We start from the raw sequence: 17,428 nt of genomic DNA, 5'->3' as shown, positions 1-17,428 counted from the left end.
GGGACAGTGTTTTGTCTAGGTATCCACACAAGTATTGTGTTTCCAATCAATACAATTATAGCATGGATAATAAACGATTATCATGAACAAAGAAATATAATAATAACTAATTTATTATTGCCTCTAGGGCATATTTCCAACAGTCTCCCACTTGCACTAGAGTCAATAATCTAGTTCACATCACCATGTGATTCTAACGAATCCAACACCCATATAGTTCTGGGGTCTGATCACGTCTTGCTCGTGAGAGAGGTTTTAGTCAACGGTTCTAAAACTTTCAGATCCGTGTGTTCTTTACAAATCTTTATGCCATCTTATATATGCTGCTACTACGTGTTATTCGGAAATACTCCAAATATCTACTCTACTATACGAATTCGTTTCACTACTCATAGTTATTCAGATTAGTGTCAAAGCTTGCATCGACGTAACCCTTTACGACGAACTCTTTAACCACCTCCATAATCGAGAAAAATTCCTTAGTCCATTAGTTACTAAGGATAAATTTTGACCGCCGCTAGTGATTCAATCATTGATCACTCTCTGTACCTCTCAACAAACTTTGAGGCAAGGCACACATCTGGTGTGGTACTCAGCATGGCATACTTCAGATTCTACGGCCAAGGCATAGAAGACGACCTTCGTCTAATCTCTTTACTCTCTCGGGGTCAGGTTTTGAGTCTTACTCAAATTCACACCTTACAGCACAACCAAGAACTCCTTCTTTGCTGATCTATTTTGAACTCCTTCAAAAACTTGTCAAGGCATGCATCTTGTTGAAACTTCTATTAAGCGTTTCGATCTATCTACATAGATCTTGATGCTCAACGTTCAAGTAGCGCAATCGAGGTATTCCTTTGAAAAACTCCTTTCAAACAACCTTTTATGCTTTACAGAAATTCTACATTACTTCTGATCCACAATATGTCAACCACATATACTTATCAGAAATTCTGTAGTGCTCCCACTCACTTCTTTGGAAATACAAGTTTCTCATAAACCTTGTACAAACCCAAAATCTTTGATCATCTCATCAAAGTGTATATTCCAACTCCGAGATGCTTGCACCAGTCCATTGAAGGATCGTTGGAGCTTGCATACTTGTTAGTATCCTTAGGATCGACAAAACATTCTGATTGTATCACATACAATCTTTCCTCAAGGAAACCGCCGAGGAAACAATGTTTTGACTTCTTGTGTGCAATATTTCACAAATAATGCACCAACTACTAACCTAATTCTAACAGACTTTTAGCATCGCTACGAGTGAGAAAGTCACATCATAGTCAACTCTTTGATCTTGTTGGAAACATCTTTGCGACAAGTCGAGCTTTTCTTAATAGTGACTTATCACCATCATCGTTTGTCTTCCTTTTAAAGATCCATCTTTACTTAATAGTCTTACTACCATCAAGCAGTTCTTCCAAAGTCTACATTTTGTTTCATACATGGATTCTCTCTCGGATTTCATGGCCTCCAGCCATTTGTTGTAATCCGGGCCCACCATTGCTTTCTCCATAACTCGCAGGTTCATTGTTTCTCAACAACATGACCTCCAAGACAGGGTTACCACTCAGTAGTAGTATGCGACCTTTGTCGACCTACGAGGTTTGTAGTAGCTTGATCCGAAGCTCCAATGATCACTATCATCAGCTTCCACTTCAATTGGTGTAGGCGCCACAGGAACAACTTCCTGCGCCCTGCTACACACTGGTTGAAGTGACGGTTCAATAACCTCATCAAGTTCCACCACTCTCCTACTCAATTCTTTCGAGAGAAACCTTTCCTCGAGAAAGGGTCCATTTCTAGAAACAAACACTTTGCTTCCGGATCTGAGATAGGAGATGTATCCAACTGTTTTGGATATCCTATGAAGATGCATTCATCCGCTTTGGGTTCGAGCTTAGCAAACTAAAACATTTTTCACATAAGCATTGCAGCCCCAAACTTTCAAGAAACGACAGCTTAGATTTCTCTAAACCTCAGTCTATACTGTGTCATCTCAACGTAAATACGCGGTGCCCTATTTAAAGTGAATGCGGTTGTCTCTAATGCATAACCCATAAACGATAGTGGTAATTCAATAAGAGACATCATAGTATGCACCATATAAAATAGGGTGTGGCTATGACGTTCAGACACATCATCACACTATGGTGTTCCAGGTGGCATGAACTGCGAAACAATTTCCACATTGTCTTAATTGCGTACCAAAACTTGTAACTCAGATATTCATCTCTATGATCATATCGTAGACTGTTTATCCTCTTGTCACGACGATCTTCACTCTAAAATAGCTTTGAACTATTCAACATTTCAGACTTGTGATTCATCAAGTAAATACTCCTGTATCTACTCAAATTGTCAGTGAAGTAAGAACATAACGATATCCACTGCGTGCCTCAGCACTCATTGGACTCCACACATCAAAAATGCATTACTCCCAACAAGTTACTATCTTGTCTCATCTCAATGAAAACAAGGCCTTGCTCATGTGGTATGATTTGCATGTCACAAATGATTCAAAATCAAGTGAGTATAAAGATCCATCAGTATAGAGCCTCTTCATGCAATTTATACCAACACGACTCAAGCGGCAGTGCCACAAGTAAGTGGTACTATCATCATTACCTTGTATCTTTTGGCACCAATATCATGAACATGTGTAACACTATGATCGAGATTCAATAAACCATTGAAGGTGATTATTAAAGCAAATAGAGTAACCATTATTCCTTTTAAATGAATAATCGTCGCAGTAAACACGATCCAATCATGTTCATGCTTAACGCAAGCACCAAATAACAATTATTTAGGTTTAACACCAATCCCGATGGTAGAGGGAGCGTGCGATGTTTAATCATATCAACCTTGGAAACACTTCCAACACGTATCGTCACCTCGCCTTTAGCTAGTGTCCGTTTATTCCGTAGCTTTCATTTCGTGTTACAAATCACTTAGCAATTGAACCGGTATCCAATACCCTCGCGCTACTAGCTAGGAGTAATAGTAAAGTACACATCAACATCATGTATATCAAATATACTTCTTTCGACTTTGCCAGCCTTCTTATTTACCAAGCATATAGGGTAGCTCCGCCTCAGTGACCGTTTCCCCTCATAACAGAAAAACTTAGTCTCGGGTTTGGGTTTAATCTTGGGTCTCTTCATTAGTGCAGCAACTGTTTTGCCGTTTCACGAAGTATCCCTTCTAGCCCTCGCCTTTCTTGAAACTTAGTGGTTTTACTAACCATCAACTATAGATGCTCCTTCTTGATTTCTACTTTCGCAGTGTCAAACATTGCGAATCGCTCAAGGATCATTGTATATATCCTTGATATGTTATAGTTCATCACGAAGCTCTCACAGCTTGGTGGCAGTGACTTTGGAGAACCATCACTATCTCTTCTGGAAGATTAACTCCCACTTGATTCAAGCGATTGTCGTACTCAGACAATTTGAGCACACGCTCAACGATTGAGTTTTCTCCTTCACTTCGTGGACAAAGAATCTTGTCGGAGGTCCCATACCTCTCAACAAGGGCACAAGCATGAAATCACAATTTCATCTCTTTAGAACATCTCTTATGTTCCGTGACGTCTCAAAACGTCTTCGGCACCTTGCTTCTAAGCCATTGAGTATTTTGCACTGAACTATCGTGTAGTCATCAGAAACGTGTATGTCGGATGTTCACAACATCCACAGACGCCGCTCGAGGTGCAGCACACCAAGTGGTGCATTAAGGACATAAGCATTCTTCGCAGCAACGAGGACAATCCTCAGTTTTACATACTCAGTCCGCAAAGTTTGCTACTATCAACTTTCAACTAAATTTTCTCTAGGAACATATAAAACAGTAGAGCTATAGCGCAAGCTACATCGTAATTCGCAAAGACCATTAGACTATGTTTATGACAATTAGTTCAATTAATCATATTACTTAAGAACTCCCACTCAAAAAGTACAGCTCTCTAGTCATTTGAGTGGTACACGATCCAAATCCACTATCTCAAGTCCGATCATCACGTGAGTCGAGAATAGTTTCAGTGGTAAGCATCTCTATGCTAATCATATCAACTATACGATTCATGCTCGACCTTTCGGTCTCTTGTGTTCCGAGGCCATGTCTGCACATGCTAGGCTCGTCAAGTTTAACCCGAATGTTCCGCGTGTGCAACTGTTTTGCACCCGTTGTATGTGAACGTTGAGTCTATCACACCCGATCATCACGTGGTGTCTCGAAACAACGAACTGTCGCAACGGTGCACAGTCGGGGAGAACACAATTTCGTCTTGAAATTTTAGTGAGAGATCACCTCATAATGCTACCGTCGTACTAAGCAAGATAAGGTGCATAAAGGATTAACATCGCATGCAATTCATAAATGACATGATATGGCCATCATCATGTGATTCTTGATCTCCATCACCAAAGCTCTGACACGACCTTCTTGCCACCGGCGTCAAACCATGATCTCCATCATCATATATCCATCAACGTGTCGCCATCGGGGTTGTCGTGCTACTCATGCTATTACTACTAAAGCTACGTCCTAGCAATATAGTAAACGCATCTGCAAGCACAAATGTTAGTTTAAAGACAACCCTATGGCTCCTGCCAGTTGCCGTACCATCGACGTGCAAGTCGATATTAACTATTACAACATGATCATCGCATACATCCAATATATCACATCACGTCGTTGGCCATATCACATCACAAGCATACCTTGCAAAAACAAGTTAGACGTCCTCTAATTGTTGTTGCATGTTTTACGTGGTTGCCATGGGTATCTAGTAGGATCGCATCTTACTTACGCAAACACCACAACGGAGATGTATGAATTGTTATGCACAACCTCAACGTCTGCCCCAGCATCAGAAACACCCAGTTGATCTGCTCCTTCTCCTCGGCGGAGAGGTTGAAGAGCCTGTCAGGGCAGAGCTGGTTGCAGATCTCCATACGGGATCTATGTGGGGTACAAATCTCTGTCGATCACAAAGTACCAGAAGGTCAGAAGCCTGCTGAAAGACTGGTCGCCTACATACCTGAAAGGATTTGAGGACCGATCGTAAGCAAGTGAGATGCTTGACGATGCTTCTGTCAGATAGTGTTGCTGCATTTGAGGTTGTAACCAAGTCTTGTGCTCATGGGAATGGAAACACCACAGTGCTGATGCTGAATGCTGACTTTCGTCCTGGTAGTGAGCCACACTTGAGACACGAACAATAACGTCGTTAATACACCTTACAATACATACACCTCCGTAGCATGTTAATGGTGGTCTTGTTGACCTTCAGGAACACGCCATTGAAGATCTTCCTCAGACGTAAAGGTTGCAACATCTTTTTTTGTCTTCAGGTGCATAGCATTGATACCACGGATACGGAAAACAAACAACAACTTTGCCTCACGATTGTGCTTTCCTATGCCCTCCTCGATGACTTTGTTGTTGGCCAGAGGAATCCTTTGTTTGTTTAGCTTTCCAAAAAATTTCTTGTAGATCAACGCTCGGAAACTCTTCAAGTTAGGGTACCCATATGCAACATATGGTTCAACCATGTGTAGCATGTTAATGGTGGTCTTCTTGACCTTCAGGAACATGCCATTGAAGATCTTCCTCAGACACTAAAGTTGCAAGATCTTTTTTGTCTTCGGGTGCCTAGCATTGATACCATTGATACGGACAACAAACAGTAGCTTTGCCTCAGGACTTGTGCTTTGCAAGGCCCTCCTCGATGACTTTGTTGTTGGCCAGAGGAATCATTTGTTTGTTTAGCTTTCCATGACCTTTCCTGTAGATCAAATCTTGGACACTCTTCAAGTTAGGGTACCCATATGCAACATATGGTTCTACCATGCGTAGCATGTTAATGGTGGTCTTGTTGACCTTCGGGAACACGCCATTGAAGATCTTCCTCAGACACTAAAGTTGCAAGGTCTTTTTTGTCTTCGGGTGCCTAGCATTGATACCACAGATGCGGACAACAAACAGTAGCTTTGCCTCAGGACTTGTGCTTTGCTAGGCCCTCCTCGATGACTTCATGGATACGGACATCAAGCAGGTTTGGAGAAGAATTCTCCCATCAATTAATGCTTGACCTATCGTTTCAGTTTCGGAGAAATCTGAGCGCACCGAGAGCTACAGATACGGACAACAAACAGTAGCTTTGCCTTAGGACTGACATAGAACCCACCTTTCAACCGGACCTCACCCTTAAGCTGCACCAACTCCTTGTCCAGGGCATCGTACACCTCGTCGTACTGCTTGGCGCGGGCGAAGATGACCTTGCGGTTCTAGGAGCGCTACTCCCGGGACGTGCACTTCTCCCGAGGGCGGCTGCGCGAGTAGTGGAGTAGAGTTCCTGGCCGAGGTAGTTCACCGCCTGGTGCATGTTCTCGGCCAGCGGGTTCTGTTCGACGCGGCCAATGTAGTAGCGGCCCCGCCTGATCCTGTGCATGAGCTGCGGTGAACTACGTCGGCCAGGAGCTCCGGAATGCCGTGCTTCTCGCAGAGGGCGCCGACCTCGACCTTAGTGCAGAGGGACGAGGTGAAGCGCTCGGCAGGGGACCTCGAGAGGTTAGCGTCGTTAATAAATATCTTGAAAAATAACATATGCCACTAGAACTTACCACCATTCTTCAAGGAATTTTGAGGAGGAAAGGATTCCGAGGGACAAAATTTGGGGCAATGCTTTAAGCCACGCTAGTTCCCATGCGTCGCTTCACAACAAGGAGAGAAGAGATTAAGTGGGGGGCATGCTTAGTCGTTGCGTCCTCAGCAAATATAGAAACAGCTATTGCAGCTCGAGGTTTGGCATGGGCAACGAGTGGAACCACAAGGCTTGAGTGGGGAATGGGCCCGGGCCTGGCAGAGAGCATTTACCGCTTCTAAAATAAATTCGTCTCATCTGCCCCTGCCTCGTCTGCCTCCCACCCACCACCCCTACGAGGCTACCAGTCATCCCCGAGGCCGTTCCTCTTGAATCACTGACCACAGCCGCCGGCGAGGCGAAGAATAGCTGACCACCCCTCCCCATATTCAAGGCTCCCCCCTCCCCATATCGAAGGCTCTCTCCCGGCCTCCACCAAGAAATGCAGGGCATTTGCGCTCCAGCTGCAGGTTCGTCCTCGCACCAGCACGGCGATTGCTCAGTTGGTTCGTCCTCGCACCAGCACGGCGATTGCGCTTCAGCTGGTTCGTCCTCGGATAGACCATATCCTCGCTGGATCGATGCCCGGCTCAGATCTTCGCGGTCTTTACCGGGTCGATTGTCAGGCGGTGCCCGGCTCAGATCTTCGCGGTCTTTACCGGGTCGATTGTCAGGTAACTACAATCTGTAGCAACCATTTTGCGGCTAGTTTCGTTTCTGAACATATCTAGCCAGTCAATCCGTAGATAGTTGCAATATTTTGCGGCTAGAATCTGTAGCAAACTAGAAACCTAAGCCATTTTTGAGCCTCCACCCTGAGCTCACCGACAGTTTTTTATCCATACAGTTAGTTCGCTCCAAAATGAGTTTTCATTCCTTAGGAGTTAGGTCACATTCATAAAACTCGTGAGCAGGTCATATTGTTGTTTCCATAAGCTTAACATTGGTATACCTAACGATACGTTGTCATATTGTTGTTTCTGTAAGATTAACATTGGTATACCTAATGCATGATACTGTTTCCCTTTTTGATGTGGATCATTTAGAGATCATGGCACCGCTAAAATGGCCTGAACCCATGTTGGACTATTTTGTGGATGAGTGTTTCAAGATGGTTCAGGATGGTAGATCGCCAGCGAATGAAACCTCTTTTTTTCGGACACTTGACCGCTCCATGGCCAGGAAATCCTTTGATATTACCTTCTGTACAGAGGATCTTATTCAACAGTTTAGACGAGTAAGATCTTTGTGGGATAAGTACCATGAGATTCTGAAGAATTTGGAAATAATAAAGGTGTGTACTTCACCTGAACATGTCACACTCTTTGTCTTTTTCGTTTATAGAACTGAACGACTAAGTGAGTCTTTCCATTGCAGGTACAAGAACGACAAAGCCAGACTGATCCTGATAAATTGCGTCTTGTATGTACCTCATCTGAACACTATATTTCTCCATTTATATAATCGAACCGCTAAGTTAGTCTTTCCATTGCAGAAAACTGGTGATATTTATGCTAGTAAATTCATCCTTATTAGGAAATATGAAATAAAGCTCAACACGATCTTTGAAAGTTTTTATGGAAGCAAGGCAAAATCACTTAGCACGTACAGGTTCAATATTGAACACAGTGATCGATACACTGGGGACAATAGTATTTCAAGTAAAAGGCGTAGCCTTGGTGAACCCTTCTCACGCCAGCTTCGGCTGAAGAGCTCAGACATGCCTGAGTCATCACAAAATGGCAGCGATTCTGAAATACAAGACTATGACAAAGCAATGGGCGAACTTATCAATGAAGTTGATGATGTAACTTATATCATAGCTGGTCAATGCCTTCGAGACCCTAAAATTCTGTGTTCATACTCACATATTCCAACCATTAAAAGAAAGATCAGTTTCTTGCACGGAACCTGGAGGGTGATGTGTGAACCCAAGTGTGTCTTAGAGGTAAGCTATTGTTTTGTTTTCCAATAAAATCTTTTAGATCTTGTACAGTCATGTCAGTTATTTATACTTACTGTTCCTTTGATGGAATACTGAGCAGAATTTGCAACCAGCCGATCAGCTATTTGCGGGGAGGAGCCCAAACTCCTGAGCTCCCGCCTGCTAGTAAGTCAACCTTATCATATCCATGCTTTGTTCAATTTTTCCTGTGAAATCTAAAATAGGCCAGCCAAAAGTGCCCCCCTTCCACAGACAGATGGTCAATTGCAGCTGACCTTGTTTGGCTTCCACAAATGAGCTGACTGCGTTCAGCCTTCGGCATTAGGATTTGTTCTTACAGTCAGTACACATTAGGATTTGTTCATAGCAACCGTACTACTGACTCTGTCTCCGACTAGGAGTCCATTTGCCTTTGACTCTGTCTCCGGCTTGTTTTGATTTTTGAATACTGGGAGTTCACTTCAAAAGTTCATGGACCCAAAACTTCATTCTGGCAGCAGTGGCTGTTGCTTTGCTAGCATGTGTCCCTTCTCCCTAGGCATAAAATTACCCTTGTCCAGTTAATATTATCTTTCAATCACAGATTTTCCTACTAGAATTTTATTCTCGCCAATAATTGAACGTTTGCTCATATATAATTTTTGTTTGCATTAGTCTGACAGCAGGAGATGCGAGTTCTTCAAGTGGTATGATGATAAAGCTTTTCCTCAATATATCACCAACTTGCTGGGGGACTTGCGAGACAACCAGTGCTACCTTGCTTATTGTTCTGTAGACCACTTTTATTGTAATATGTACTTCAGAACTTTGTTTACGGTTTGGGAAGTGACCATGTTCTGAGTTTATTTGGTCACTGTAATGCCTGCGCAAAATACTTCTTAAAATGTCAGGTTTAGTGATGACTTTGTAATGTCTGTGGTGTGCTTCGTATGCATGCAAAACTGAGTTTAAAATTTCAGGTCTCCTTATTAAGTTATGTTCTGTGTGTGTTGTGCTCTAAATGATTAAGTTATGTACTCTTTGTGTTGTGCTTCAACTGCCAAATACAATCTAATAACATTTTAGCTGTTCTTGGAGAAGGGTAAATTAGCACTTCAGCTAAATGAAAATAATCATCCCAAGCAACCAGCGCAACATAGAAATCACATATCTGAACAATTTCCACACTTGAACACAAAAAAGCTTGGAACATCAGCGGTCCGAGTGTCTTCAATTCTTGATCACCTTGCTCTAGTTGAGCTTGGGGAGGCTACGGTTTGAGCTGCTCTCTTTATGTCACGCCCACCACACCACTTTCCATTTGTTTAAAATATTCATATAATATTTTTGAATATAAAATAAAATTGGTATTCTATTTATATTCATATAATTTTTATTATATTTATCTTCATATAAGAATATGTTTTTATGAATTACATATGTTGGTGGGGTCGTCGATGGCCGCGCGCCAGCCAGGGCCACACCAGCGTTTGCGTTGCCGGCGAGCTCCAGCAAATCGGTGGTGTCCAGAAAGAAGAGGTCGTCCGTCGTCGTCACGGAGATTGACAACCTTGAGTGCCTTATTGCAAACAAAAGCCCGAGGTACGTCTTCGTGTGGTAAGCGCGCGTCAGCGCACCCATTTGGTGTAGTCCCCGAAATTCGGGTCGGCTGCGTGGTTGCCGGGGCAGATCTTCTTCATTCTTTTTATCCTTGCCGTGGGACGGTAGTCCATCATGACCAAGTTATGCGGGCGGAAGTGTTACGATTGATAATATGTTACTACCGATTTAACAGGGTGTTACTATTGATAAGATGTTACTACTGATTTAACCAGGTGTCACGATTGATATGCTGACATTATGTTACTTCTGATATAACCATGTGTTACGATTGATAATATGTTACTAGTGATTTATGCAGTCTGTTACGGGGCGGCGGGTCTGTAGACATTCCTAATCTGTCGACATTCCACGATTCCTTGCATCGATCAAACCGTAGCCTCCCCATCGGCGGCGCGGCGAGGCTGCGCCTTCTCTCCATCGGCGACGCGCTGCGCCTTCCCTGCATCGTTCGAACACCACGAGGCCTAACGCCATCGAGGCCTCCCTCTGCATCAAGCTCGCCCCGATTCCTTGCATCGATTCCGGCAGCACGCCAACCAGCGCCCACCACCAGGCGCGGCCAGTTTCTCCATCGCTGTAGCGCCACCACCAGGCTCCAGCTCGCCCACAGCTCGTCCAGCAGCCACCAGCGCCAATTCCATCGTCAACGTTCTCTCCGGTACGTCTCCCTCTTAGCTAGGGTTTGGTAGGGTTCGGCAGGCGTTGACTAAGGCGCCGATGGCGACGGATTTGTTGTTCTTGAGCCATCCGCCCTTCTTGCTGGCCGATTTGTCGACCTTGGGAATGTCTACAAATTTTTTTTATGTGTGATTGCTGCTTCAGTGTTCAGTGTTAGTCTCTAGCTCTCGCGTGCGTGTGTGGGGATCGGGCAGACAATTATTTGGAAATGCTTGTGACTAGAATGGTTAGTGATATTATGGAAAGGTGAAATATGCACAAGTTTCTGCTATCTGCGTAATTTTCCAAGCGTTGCTACCTTCTGAATTATGGAAAGGTGAATTGGATCCTGCAAATAGTAGCATGAAGATAATTAAGGAATTGCTGATTGCCTTATTCCCTGATTTTTTTTGAACAACATTAAAGATTGTTGAATGCTGCGTTTTGGGTACTGCCCGAGAAAAACGGTTACCGGGCGGTAACCGCGTTTCTCGCGGCCCCACGAGAAAGATGTATCCCGAGCAAAAAATTCCGATTTTTTTGAACATTTTGAATTCAAACATTAGGGTTATAGTCAAATAGGGCGGCGTATCTAGAATGTTACTTGTGCAGTTGTGGCGTGGTGGTAGCCACCTCAAGACGTTAGAGGGTTCGACTCACGTTAGTTGCATTTTTTTATGTTTTGTTTATTTTCCTTTAGATGTACAAAAAAAAGAACTCTACCCAAACAAGAGTTGAACCTATGACCTTAGGAATCAAACAGCACGTACGGACACACCACTGAGCTACTAACACTTTTCTTTTCTATTCTTGTTCAAGTATTATGTATTTCTAGTTTCAAAAATTTAAATTCAAAATTGCATTATAAATTTCGTGCGAAATTAATTCGGTATTTCTCGGTAACCGTGGTAACCGAGAATATCGCCCCCCCCCCCCCCCCCCCACGAGAAATTTTGGTCATTCGGAATCCAAAATATTGGTTGAATGTACCAGCTTATTTCATCTTCCATTAATGCCCTGATTCAATGATGAACTAGTTGAATGTACCAGCTTATTTCATCTGCCATTAATTCAATGCAAACTTATCTATTTTCTCATGTCAATTGGTCAGGTGCAATATGGCTACTGACGAAAAAAGGCCGGATACACGTTGCATTCCTAGCTGCGTGTCGGATATAATTCCACATATTCCAGCTTCAATGTTGGAAAGGATGGAAGAGCTGAATCTCACATCAATGACCAAGCTGCAGCTAGGGGATCTTTCCTACAGAAAAACCTGTGGGGACCTTTGGTAAAAGGCAATTGTTCATAAAGACCAAAACATAATTCAATTCGAGATCAAGGATGGTCAATCACTTTGGATCAACCAAGAGGTGGTGCAGCTTGTTCTGAACATGCCAAGAGGCTCTTCAAAGGATTTCGAATGTTCATTTGAAAATTCAACAGAATTCGACAAGCTGTTCAAAGCATTGAGATGCGTATCGTTGAAGTATCCAGACAAAAAAGCCGCAAAAAAGAGGGATGCTGAGCGTGCAGGTCATCAGGCCAATGAAGGCCATGAGGTCAATGAAGCTGAGCTACCGGATCCCGTGGAAATGAATATTTCTGAGAAACGACGGGCATTCTCAGCGGATAACATCAAGAACTTGTTTCAAAACTGTGAGAAGGAAGATGTCCGTGCATATATTGATGATGATATGCTCATTAGGCTATATGTTGGGACGATGGTAGATAGACTGCTACTACCATACACATCATTCTATACAACCAGAGTGACAATTCAGCATGTACACAAGGTGGAGAAATTGCAAGAGATTGACTGGTCCTACCTGGTGTTTGAAGGCTTGAAGAGTGCTCTAGATGATAAGGATTCAGCTTGGTTAAATTGTTGTCTGCCTGTGATTTTGGTAATTACTAGGAGCTGCTGCAAGTAATCTTTTTTCTCTTTTTTAGTGAAGTGTCTAACTGTCATTGGTTCACAGGTTGTTTTGGCGGACTGTGCTGAGGGTAATACTTTGGGGATGGAAGAACCAGGTAGAATTAACCTCTACACTAATGAGATGTTCAAGAACATTTTTGAAGAAGAGAAGAAAGCGAACCATGGGGGGTTGAAATGGAAGCGGAAGGGGGTAAGAAACTGCATATGATGAATGCACCAGATTTTTTATGCAACTTCTTATATTTCTTAATGTCGCTTTCAGGCAACGGTAGTGAAGCCGCTAGAGGATTTTCGGTTGATTAAATGGGAGGATAGTTGCTATGGCAAATTGGACAGTTTCAGTCGTATTAACAGAAGAGAACGCTACAAGGAAATTTTTTGGACAGAACTCGGGACCATATTGTATTGAAATGTGATGACTATGAGATAGTTGAGAGTGTTTTTGTTGACTCCTTCAAACCAAATGGTCGGATGCAGTCTAACCTAGTGCATTTAATATGCGCCCATTTGTCAAGGAACTTAGATGATGCAATTATCTTGAATGAATTTTCTGTTGTAAGTACTTATCCAAGCTCATGGATTTTTTTATGTTGTTATTCTTTACCTAAGATTGTTGTCTCTTTGTTTATTCCAGAAAGATTTAGTGGAAGTAAAGGGAACTACATATCTGGCCCGTGATCTCACACAGGACAAAGTGAAGAATGCGGCGAAGGTTTGTCTATTTCATCACATCTGTGTATTTCAATGTTACTGGGTCCATGATTTTGACAGTAGTTTTTTTCCAGATATATGTTCCTATTGCTACGGATCATCACTATTCCTTAGTTATTGTATCCCATACGCTGAGAAAGAAATTTATCCTGGACTCCTGGGGAGGGGAACATAAAAAGGAGGCACGTGATGTGTTAACCAATCCGGAGCTTTATTTGTCCAATACGCATGGTATGGACATATCTGGGTATGAGGAAGAAACACCAGCAGTTGAGCATCAAATTAACAAGTGGATGCAACAAACCGTAGTCTGAAAATATCTTATGAGTTCTTTTATACCTCATGTGGTAATTACTGAATATTGCAGCTATGATTGCGGCTTTCATGTGTTGCTATACATCAAGGGGTTCGATAAGATGGACATATATAACATCACCAGGGTAAATATTGAGCCTTGTGGTTTTAAAGTTTTGTTGTATTCAAATTCTAGAACAAACGATTTATGCCTAAAAAATGCAGGATAAGGTGTTGGAGTTCCGAATAGACCTCTCTATGGAACTCCTGGATGAATATCAGCCTTCTCGACATGGAGCAGATGCTCATGCAGAAACTTCATACGATTTGCTTGATGATAGCCTGAACAGAGAAGAGGCAGTGGATGAAGATAATGTGGTAACAAGGGATGAACATCAGGGTGATGGCCCCCAGTCTTCAAGACATGAAACAGGTTGGGATCCCACCTAGTTAAATCTATAGTAACATCGTATCAATCGTAACACCTTGTTAAATCAGTAGTAACATATTATCAATCGTAACACCTGGTTAAATCAGTAGTAACATTTTTTTTTGACACGAGGAACTCACCATGAATCCACTAATTGCTGCTGGATCGGCCGTAGGGCTTGCTTCTATTGGGCCTGGAGTTGGCGAAGGCTGCAGGACAAGCTAAATAATAAAATAAGCTCTTTCGATTAGATTGTTAAGCGCTTTAACAATTCATGTCAGCATATCCATAGTAACCCACTGCTAAATCCATGTGATCATATCAATTGTAACACGTGCATAAATCAGTAGTAACCTCGTATCCAAGTTACAATAACAACAAATCTCCAATATTACATATGTGTTCACTCATGCAGGCACTTCAAGGAATAGCACTTCAGCCAGTATGGCGGAATCCGACAAAGCAAAGGCAGATGAGAGTGAACCTGATGAGGAAGAGGAAGAGGAAAAGGGCAAGGAAGATGCTAGGGAAGTGGGCGATGGTCATGTTGGTAAGAGTTCCCCCATTACAGCAACAAAGACACCGCCAGTAGCTAGGTGCAGGGCATGTGTGTTCACTATTTTCGATTTCGCCTGCTAATGGCACTGCGGCTGATGAGGAGAATGAGGGCATTAGGGACGATGCGGACTGTGAAGACTCTCCTGTGAGTTCCGGCTCCACTGGAGCTGATGAGGACCGTGAAGACTCTCCTGTGAGTTCCGGCTCCACTGGAGCTGATGAGGACCGTGAAGGCTCCAATACATCAAAGAACGAAGATGACCAGGAAAAGGCTAAGGAAGATGGTAACCATAGCTCCAATACAACCCCCCTGTCAAATTGTGCCCTTCATTGCAATGATCTTAAAAACATGCTATTGAAACCCTGAAAACGAAGCTGTCAGTTCTCGATATAAGAACGTTTTCCTTTCTGCCTGGTGCCACGGACCACTGTTGTAATTGTTTCCAACATGTAGATTAAGTCTTGTGTTTGTCTTTCTAAATTTGAATGCATATCGACATACCAGGTCGGTCATTCCGGTATTGAAGTGACATTTATATGTGATTCTGCAATTTTACTATTTCCCGTGCAGGCACAAGCAATACCTCTAATGATGGCACTGCAGCTAGTAGGGAGGACTCTGTTGCTGAGGAGGATGAGAAGGCTAAGGAAGGTGGTGACCAAGCAAAGAAGAATAGGAAGAGGAAGCTGCATGACGTTGGTAAGAGCACAACAGTAAAGACACCAATCAATATGCGTGGCCGTAGGAGGATGGTTCCGAAGAGTGCCGTTGCTTTTGTGGTAGATAAGCCATTGTCTTATGAAGAGTCCCAGAATCTCTGTCAACATATCCTTCAGAAACAGTAAGTTTATTCATTTACTCACTGAACTTTTGACTCTACTAGGCTCCGTTTAGATGTTGTATTGGATGAGAGACAGGGGAAACTCATATAATGTTTTTAATTGGTGTAGCAATGATGAAGTGGCGTTTACTGTGGGCGGGACTCAGATGACGGGGGCTGAGCTGTTGAAGTGTAAAGATGATGCTGAGAGTTCCCTGAATATTGTCGATCCTTTCATCGAATACCTCAAGTGTGATGATAAGAAGAACGGCATCAAGAGAATCATTCTCCAACGACAACATCAGGTATTGGAAGAAGAACTTGTGCAAGTCATTACGAAAGAGATCGGGAGCAGCGAAAAAAAAGGAGCGAACATAGAACAGAGATTCGTAAGTGGTCCAGTATTAGAAGTTGTGCAAGTCATTATGATAATACACTCAACCTTCTAATACATGTTAGTTTTCTGCAGCTATTTTGTCCTATGACTCGAGAACAAGAATGCATTGTGCTTTGTGTCGACACCTCGATAAATAACCAGGTCATTGCCTTTCTTTCCAATGACACGGGAATAAGCGGAGGTCAGGTTGAAACCATCGGTAAATCATTCCAGGAGAAGGTAGAGAAAGCCTGTCAGACTTGTGGCTACGTCTCGCCTTTTCCCAACAGCTCCAGTGTGAGGATTTCAAGTGTTTCTCTCGAAGCTCGTCACTCAGATAGTTCATTTGCATCTATGCTTTGCATTGAGGAGTACGATGGAAAAAAGATGCCCACAAACTTCAAAAACCCGGTTAGTCTATTCCATAACTTTCTTATCTTATTATTAAGAACACTTGAAAAAGTTATGTGAATGTACATGATGTTTCAAAAATACTGTGCATAACCTGCATTATGTCCTTCTAATTTCAATGTGCAGGATAAGGCTGAGGAAGAGAAGGTATGGTTCCTGGGGAACCTTCTTATGCACGAGAAGAATACTGCACTGCCTGAAGAGATTAGGGAAATGGTGCGAAACGGTGTGTTCAAAAAGCAAAAAAGGCGCTGACTGTAGGTGCTGCTGTTATAGGCAGCACTGTATTCTCCTTCTTCTTCGCGAATGAGAGGAAAAAACAGCTGCAAAAACAAACATGTGTTAGAATGTTGCATTATCATTGAGTGTCATTCAAATACTGGACCACTTACGAATTTCTGAGATACTGATCTTTCATTTATTCCGGCTTTCCCAATCCATTTCATTATCTCTTTCTTAACTTCTTCGTCTATCTGCACTCCAAAAGATTTTGCGATCAGACAACCAAAGCTATGTTCTGGCAACCAAAGCTATGCTTGCAGAACACTTACCAGCTGATGTGGCGGGATAACTATTCTTAATTCGCCATTTTGTATTTTATCATCAGTGTGGAGGCATTCCATGAAAGGCTTGATAAGTTTCAGGGTAATCTTATAGCATCATTTATGCAACACTTGAGCTCAACCCCCGTCAGGCTAATCCCACCCATGTTAAACAACACAGTATCATTCCTTCACCAATTAAAAAAATTATATTAGTTTACTGATAAAACTAAACAGGTGAACCTCTATGTCGAATAAACGTACCAGCCCTCTTTGATGACTACCCAGATCTTGTCAGACTCTTCAGTAGAAATTAATGTAGGGTTTTGAAAATTAACTTCAGAAAACCTACGCCTGTTAGCAACAGGCCTCCTTTGGCCAAGCAAATCTGATGGTGTCTTTGTAGTTGTATCAGGTGTTTTATTTTCCTCAGCCTTTTCATTGCCCTCTTGATCTTCACTGTCCTGGACTTCAAGGCTAGTATGCTCAC

The 17,428-nt window shown here is 42.7% G+C and overlaps 3 protein-coding genes across 4 annotated transcripts; all 3 read left to right on the top strand.

The window, feature by feature from the left end:
• The first annotated feature begins 6,952 nt into the window (after positions 1-6,952).
• On the top strand, positions 6,953-9,573 carry LOC123440752. The gene is made up of 6 exons (XM_045117302.1): positions 6,953-7,326; positions 7,699-7,946; positions 8,030-8,074; positions 8,148-8,600; positions 8,698-8,762; positions 9,252-9,573. Exons 1-5 carry the CDS (start codon positions 7,095-7,097, stop codon positions 8,746-8,748), a joined length of 1,029 nt encoding a protein of 342 aa, XP_044973237.1. The 5' UTR covers positions 6,953-7,094; the 3' UTR covers positions 8,749-8,762; positions 9,252-9,573.
• A 960-nt stretch (positions 9,574-10,533) lies between these two features.
• LOC123440750 lies at positions 10,534-14,869 on the top strand. 2 transcript variants are annotated; one of them, XM_045117299.1, is made up of 9 exons: positions 10,534-10,857; positions 11,968-12,763; positions 12,839-12,985; positions 13,058-13,350; positions 13,430-13,507; positions 13,581-13,795; positions 13,874-13,946; positions 14,026-14,233; positions 14,646-14,869. In XM_045117299.1, exons 4-9 carry the CDS (start codon positions 13,267-13,269, stop codon positions 14,867-14,869), a joined length of 882 nt encoding a protein of 293 aa, XP_044973234.1. In that variant the 5' UTR covers positions 10,534-10,857; positions 11,968-12,763; positions 12,839-12,985; positions 13,058-13,266. The 2 variants fall into 2 exon arrangements, with proteins under 2 accessions (XP_044973234.1, XP_044973235.1); XM_045117300.1 differs by lacking the exon at positions 14,646-14,869 and adding an exon at positions 14,406-14,632.
• On the top strand, positions 14,831-16,817 carry LOC123440751. Its single transcript, XM_045117301.1, has 5 exons — positions 14,831-15,072; positions 15,393-15,630; positions 15,740-15,998; positions 16,079-16,396; positions 16,523-16,817. Exons 2-5 carry the CDS (start codon positions 15,521-15,523, stop codon positions 16,649-16,651), a joined length of 816 nt encoding a protein of 271 aa, XP_044973236.1. The 5' UTR covers positions 14,831-15,072; positions 15,393-15,520; the 3' UTR covers positions 16,652-16,817.
• Positions 16,818-17,428: the final 611 nt, after the last annotated feature.

The sequence above is a fragment of the Hordeum vulgare genome, chromosome 3H, assembly GCF_904849725.1.
Source record: "Hordeum vulgare subsp. vulgare chromosome 3H, MorexV3_pseudomolecules_assembly, whole genome shotgun sequence".
In the NCBI taxonomy this organism is placed as follows: domain Eukaryota; kingdom Viridiplantae; phylum Streptophyta; class Magnoliopsida; order Poales; family Poaceae; genus Hordeum; species Hordeum vulgare.
This window is presented reverse-complemented; position numbering and strand designations above follow the sequence as displayed.

Excerpts from the sequence above, each read along its gene's own strand:
- LOC123440751 (XM_045117301.1), top strand. The coding sequence starts at position 15,521 with ATGCGTGGCCGTAGGAGGATGGTTCCGAAGAGTGCCGTTGCTTTTGTG. Across the intron at positions 15,631-15,739 it reads CAACATATCCTTCAGAAACA|CAATGATGAAGTGGCGTTTA; the intron begins GTAAGTTTATTC and ends TAATTGGTGTAG. Across the intron at positions 15,999-16,078 it reads CGAACATAGAACAGAGATTC|CTATTTTGTCCTATGACTCG; the intron begins GTAAGTGGTCCA and ends AGTTTTCTGCAG.
- LOC123440752 (XM_045117302.1), top strand. The coding sequence starts at position 7,095 with ATGCAGGGCATTTGCGCTCCAGCTGCAGGTTCGTCCTCGCACCAGCAC. Across the intron at positions 7,327-7,698 it reads TTTACCGGGTCGATTGTCAG|AGATCATGGCACCGCTAAAA; the intron begins GTAACTACAATC and ends TGGATCATTTAG. Across the intron at positions 8,075-8,147 it reads ATCCTGATAAATTGCGTCTT|AAAACTGGTGATATTTATGC; the intron begins GTATGTACCTCA and ends TTTCCATTGCAG.
- LOC123440750 (XM_045117299.1), top strand. The coding sequence starts at position 13,267 with ATGCAGTCTAACCTAGTGCATTTAATATGCGCCCATTTGTCAAGGAAC. Across the intron at positions 13,351-13,429 it reads TCTTGAATGAATTTTCTGTT|AAAGATTTAGTGGAAGTAAA; the intron begins GTAAGTACTTAT and ends TGTTTATTCCAG. Across the intron at positions 13,947-14,025 it reads ACATATATAACATCACCAGG|GATAAGGTGTTGGAGTTCCG; the intron begins GTAAATATTGAG and ends TAAAAAATGCAG.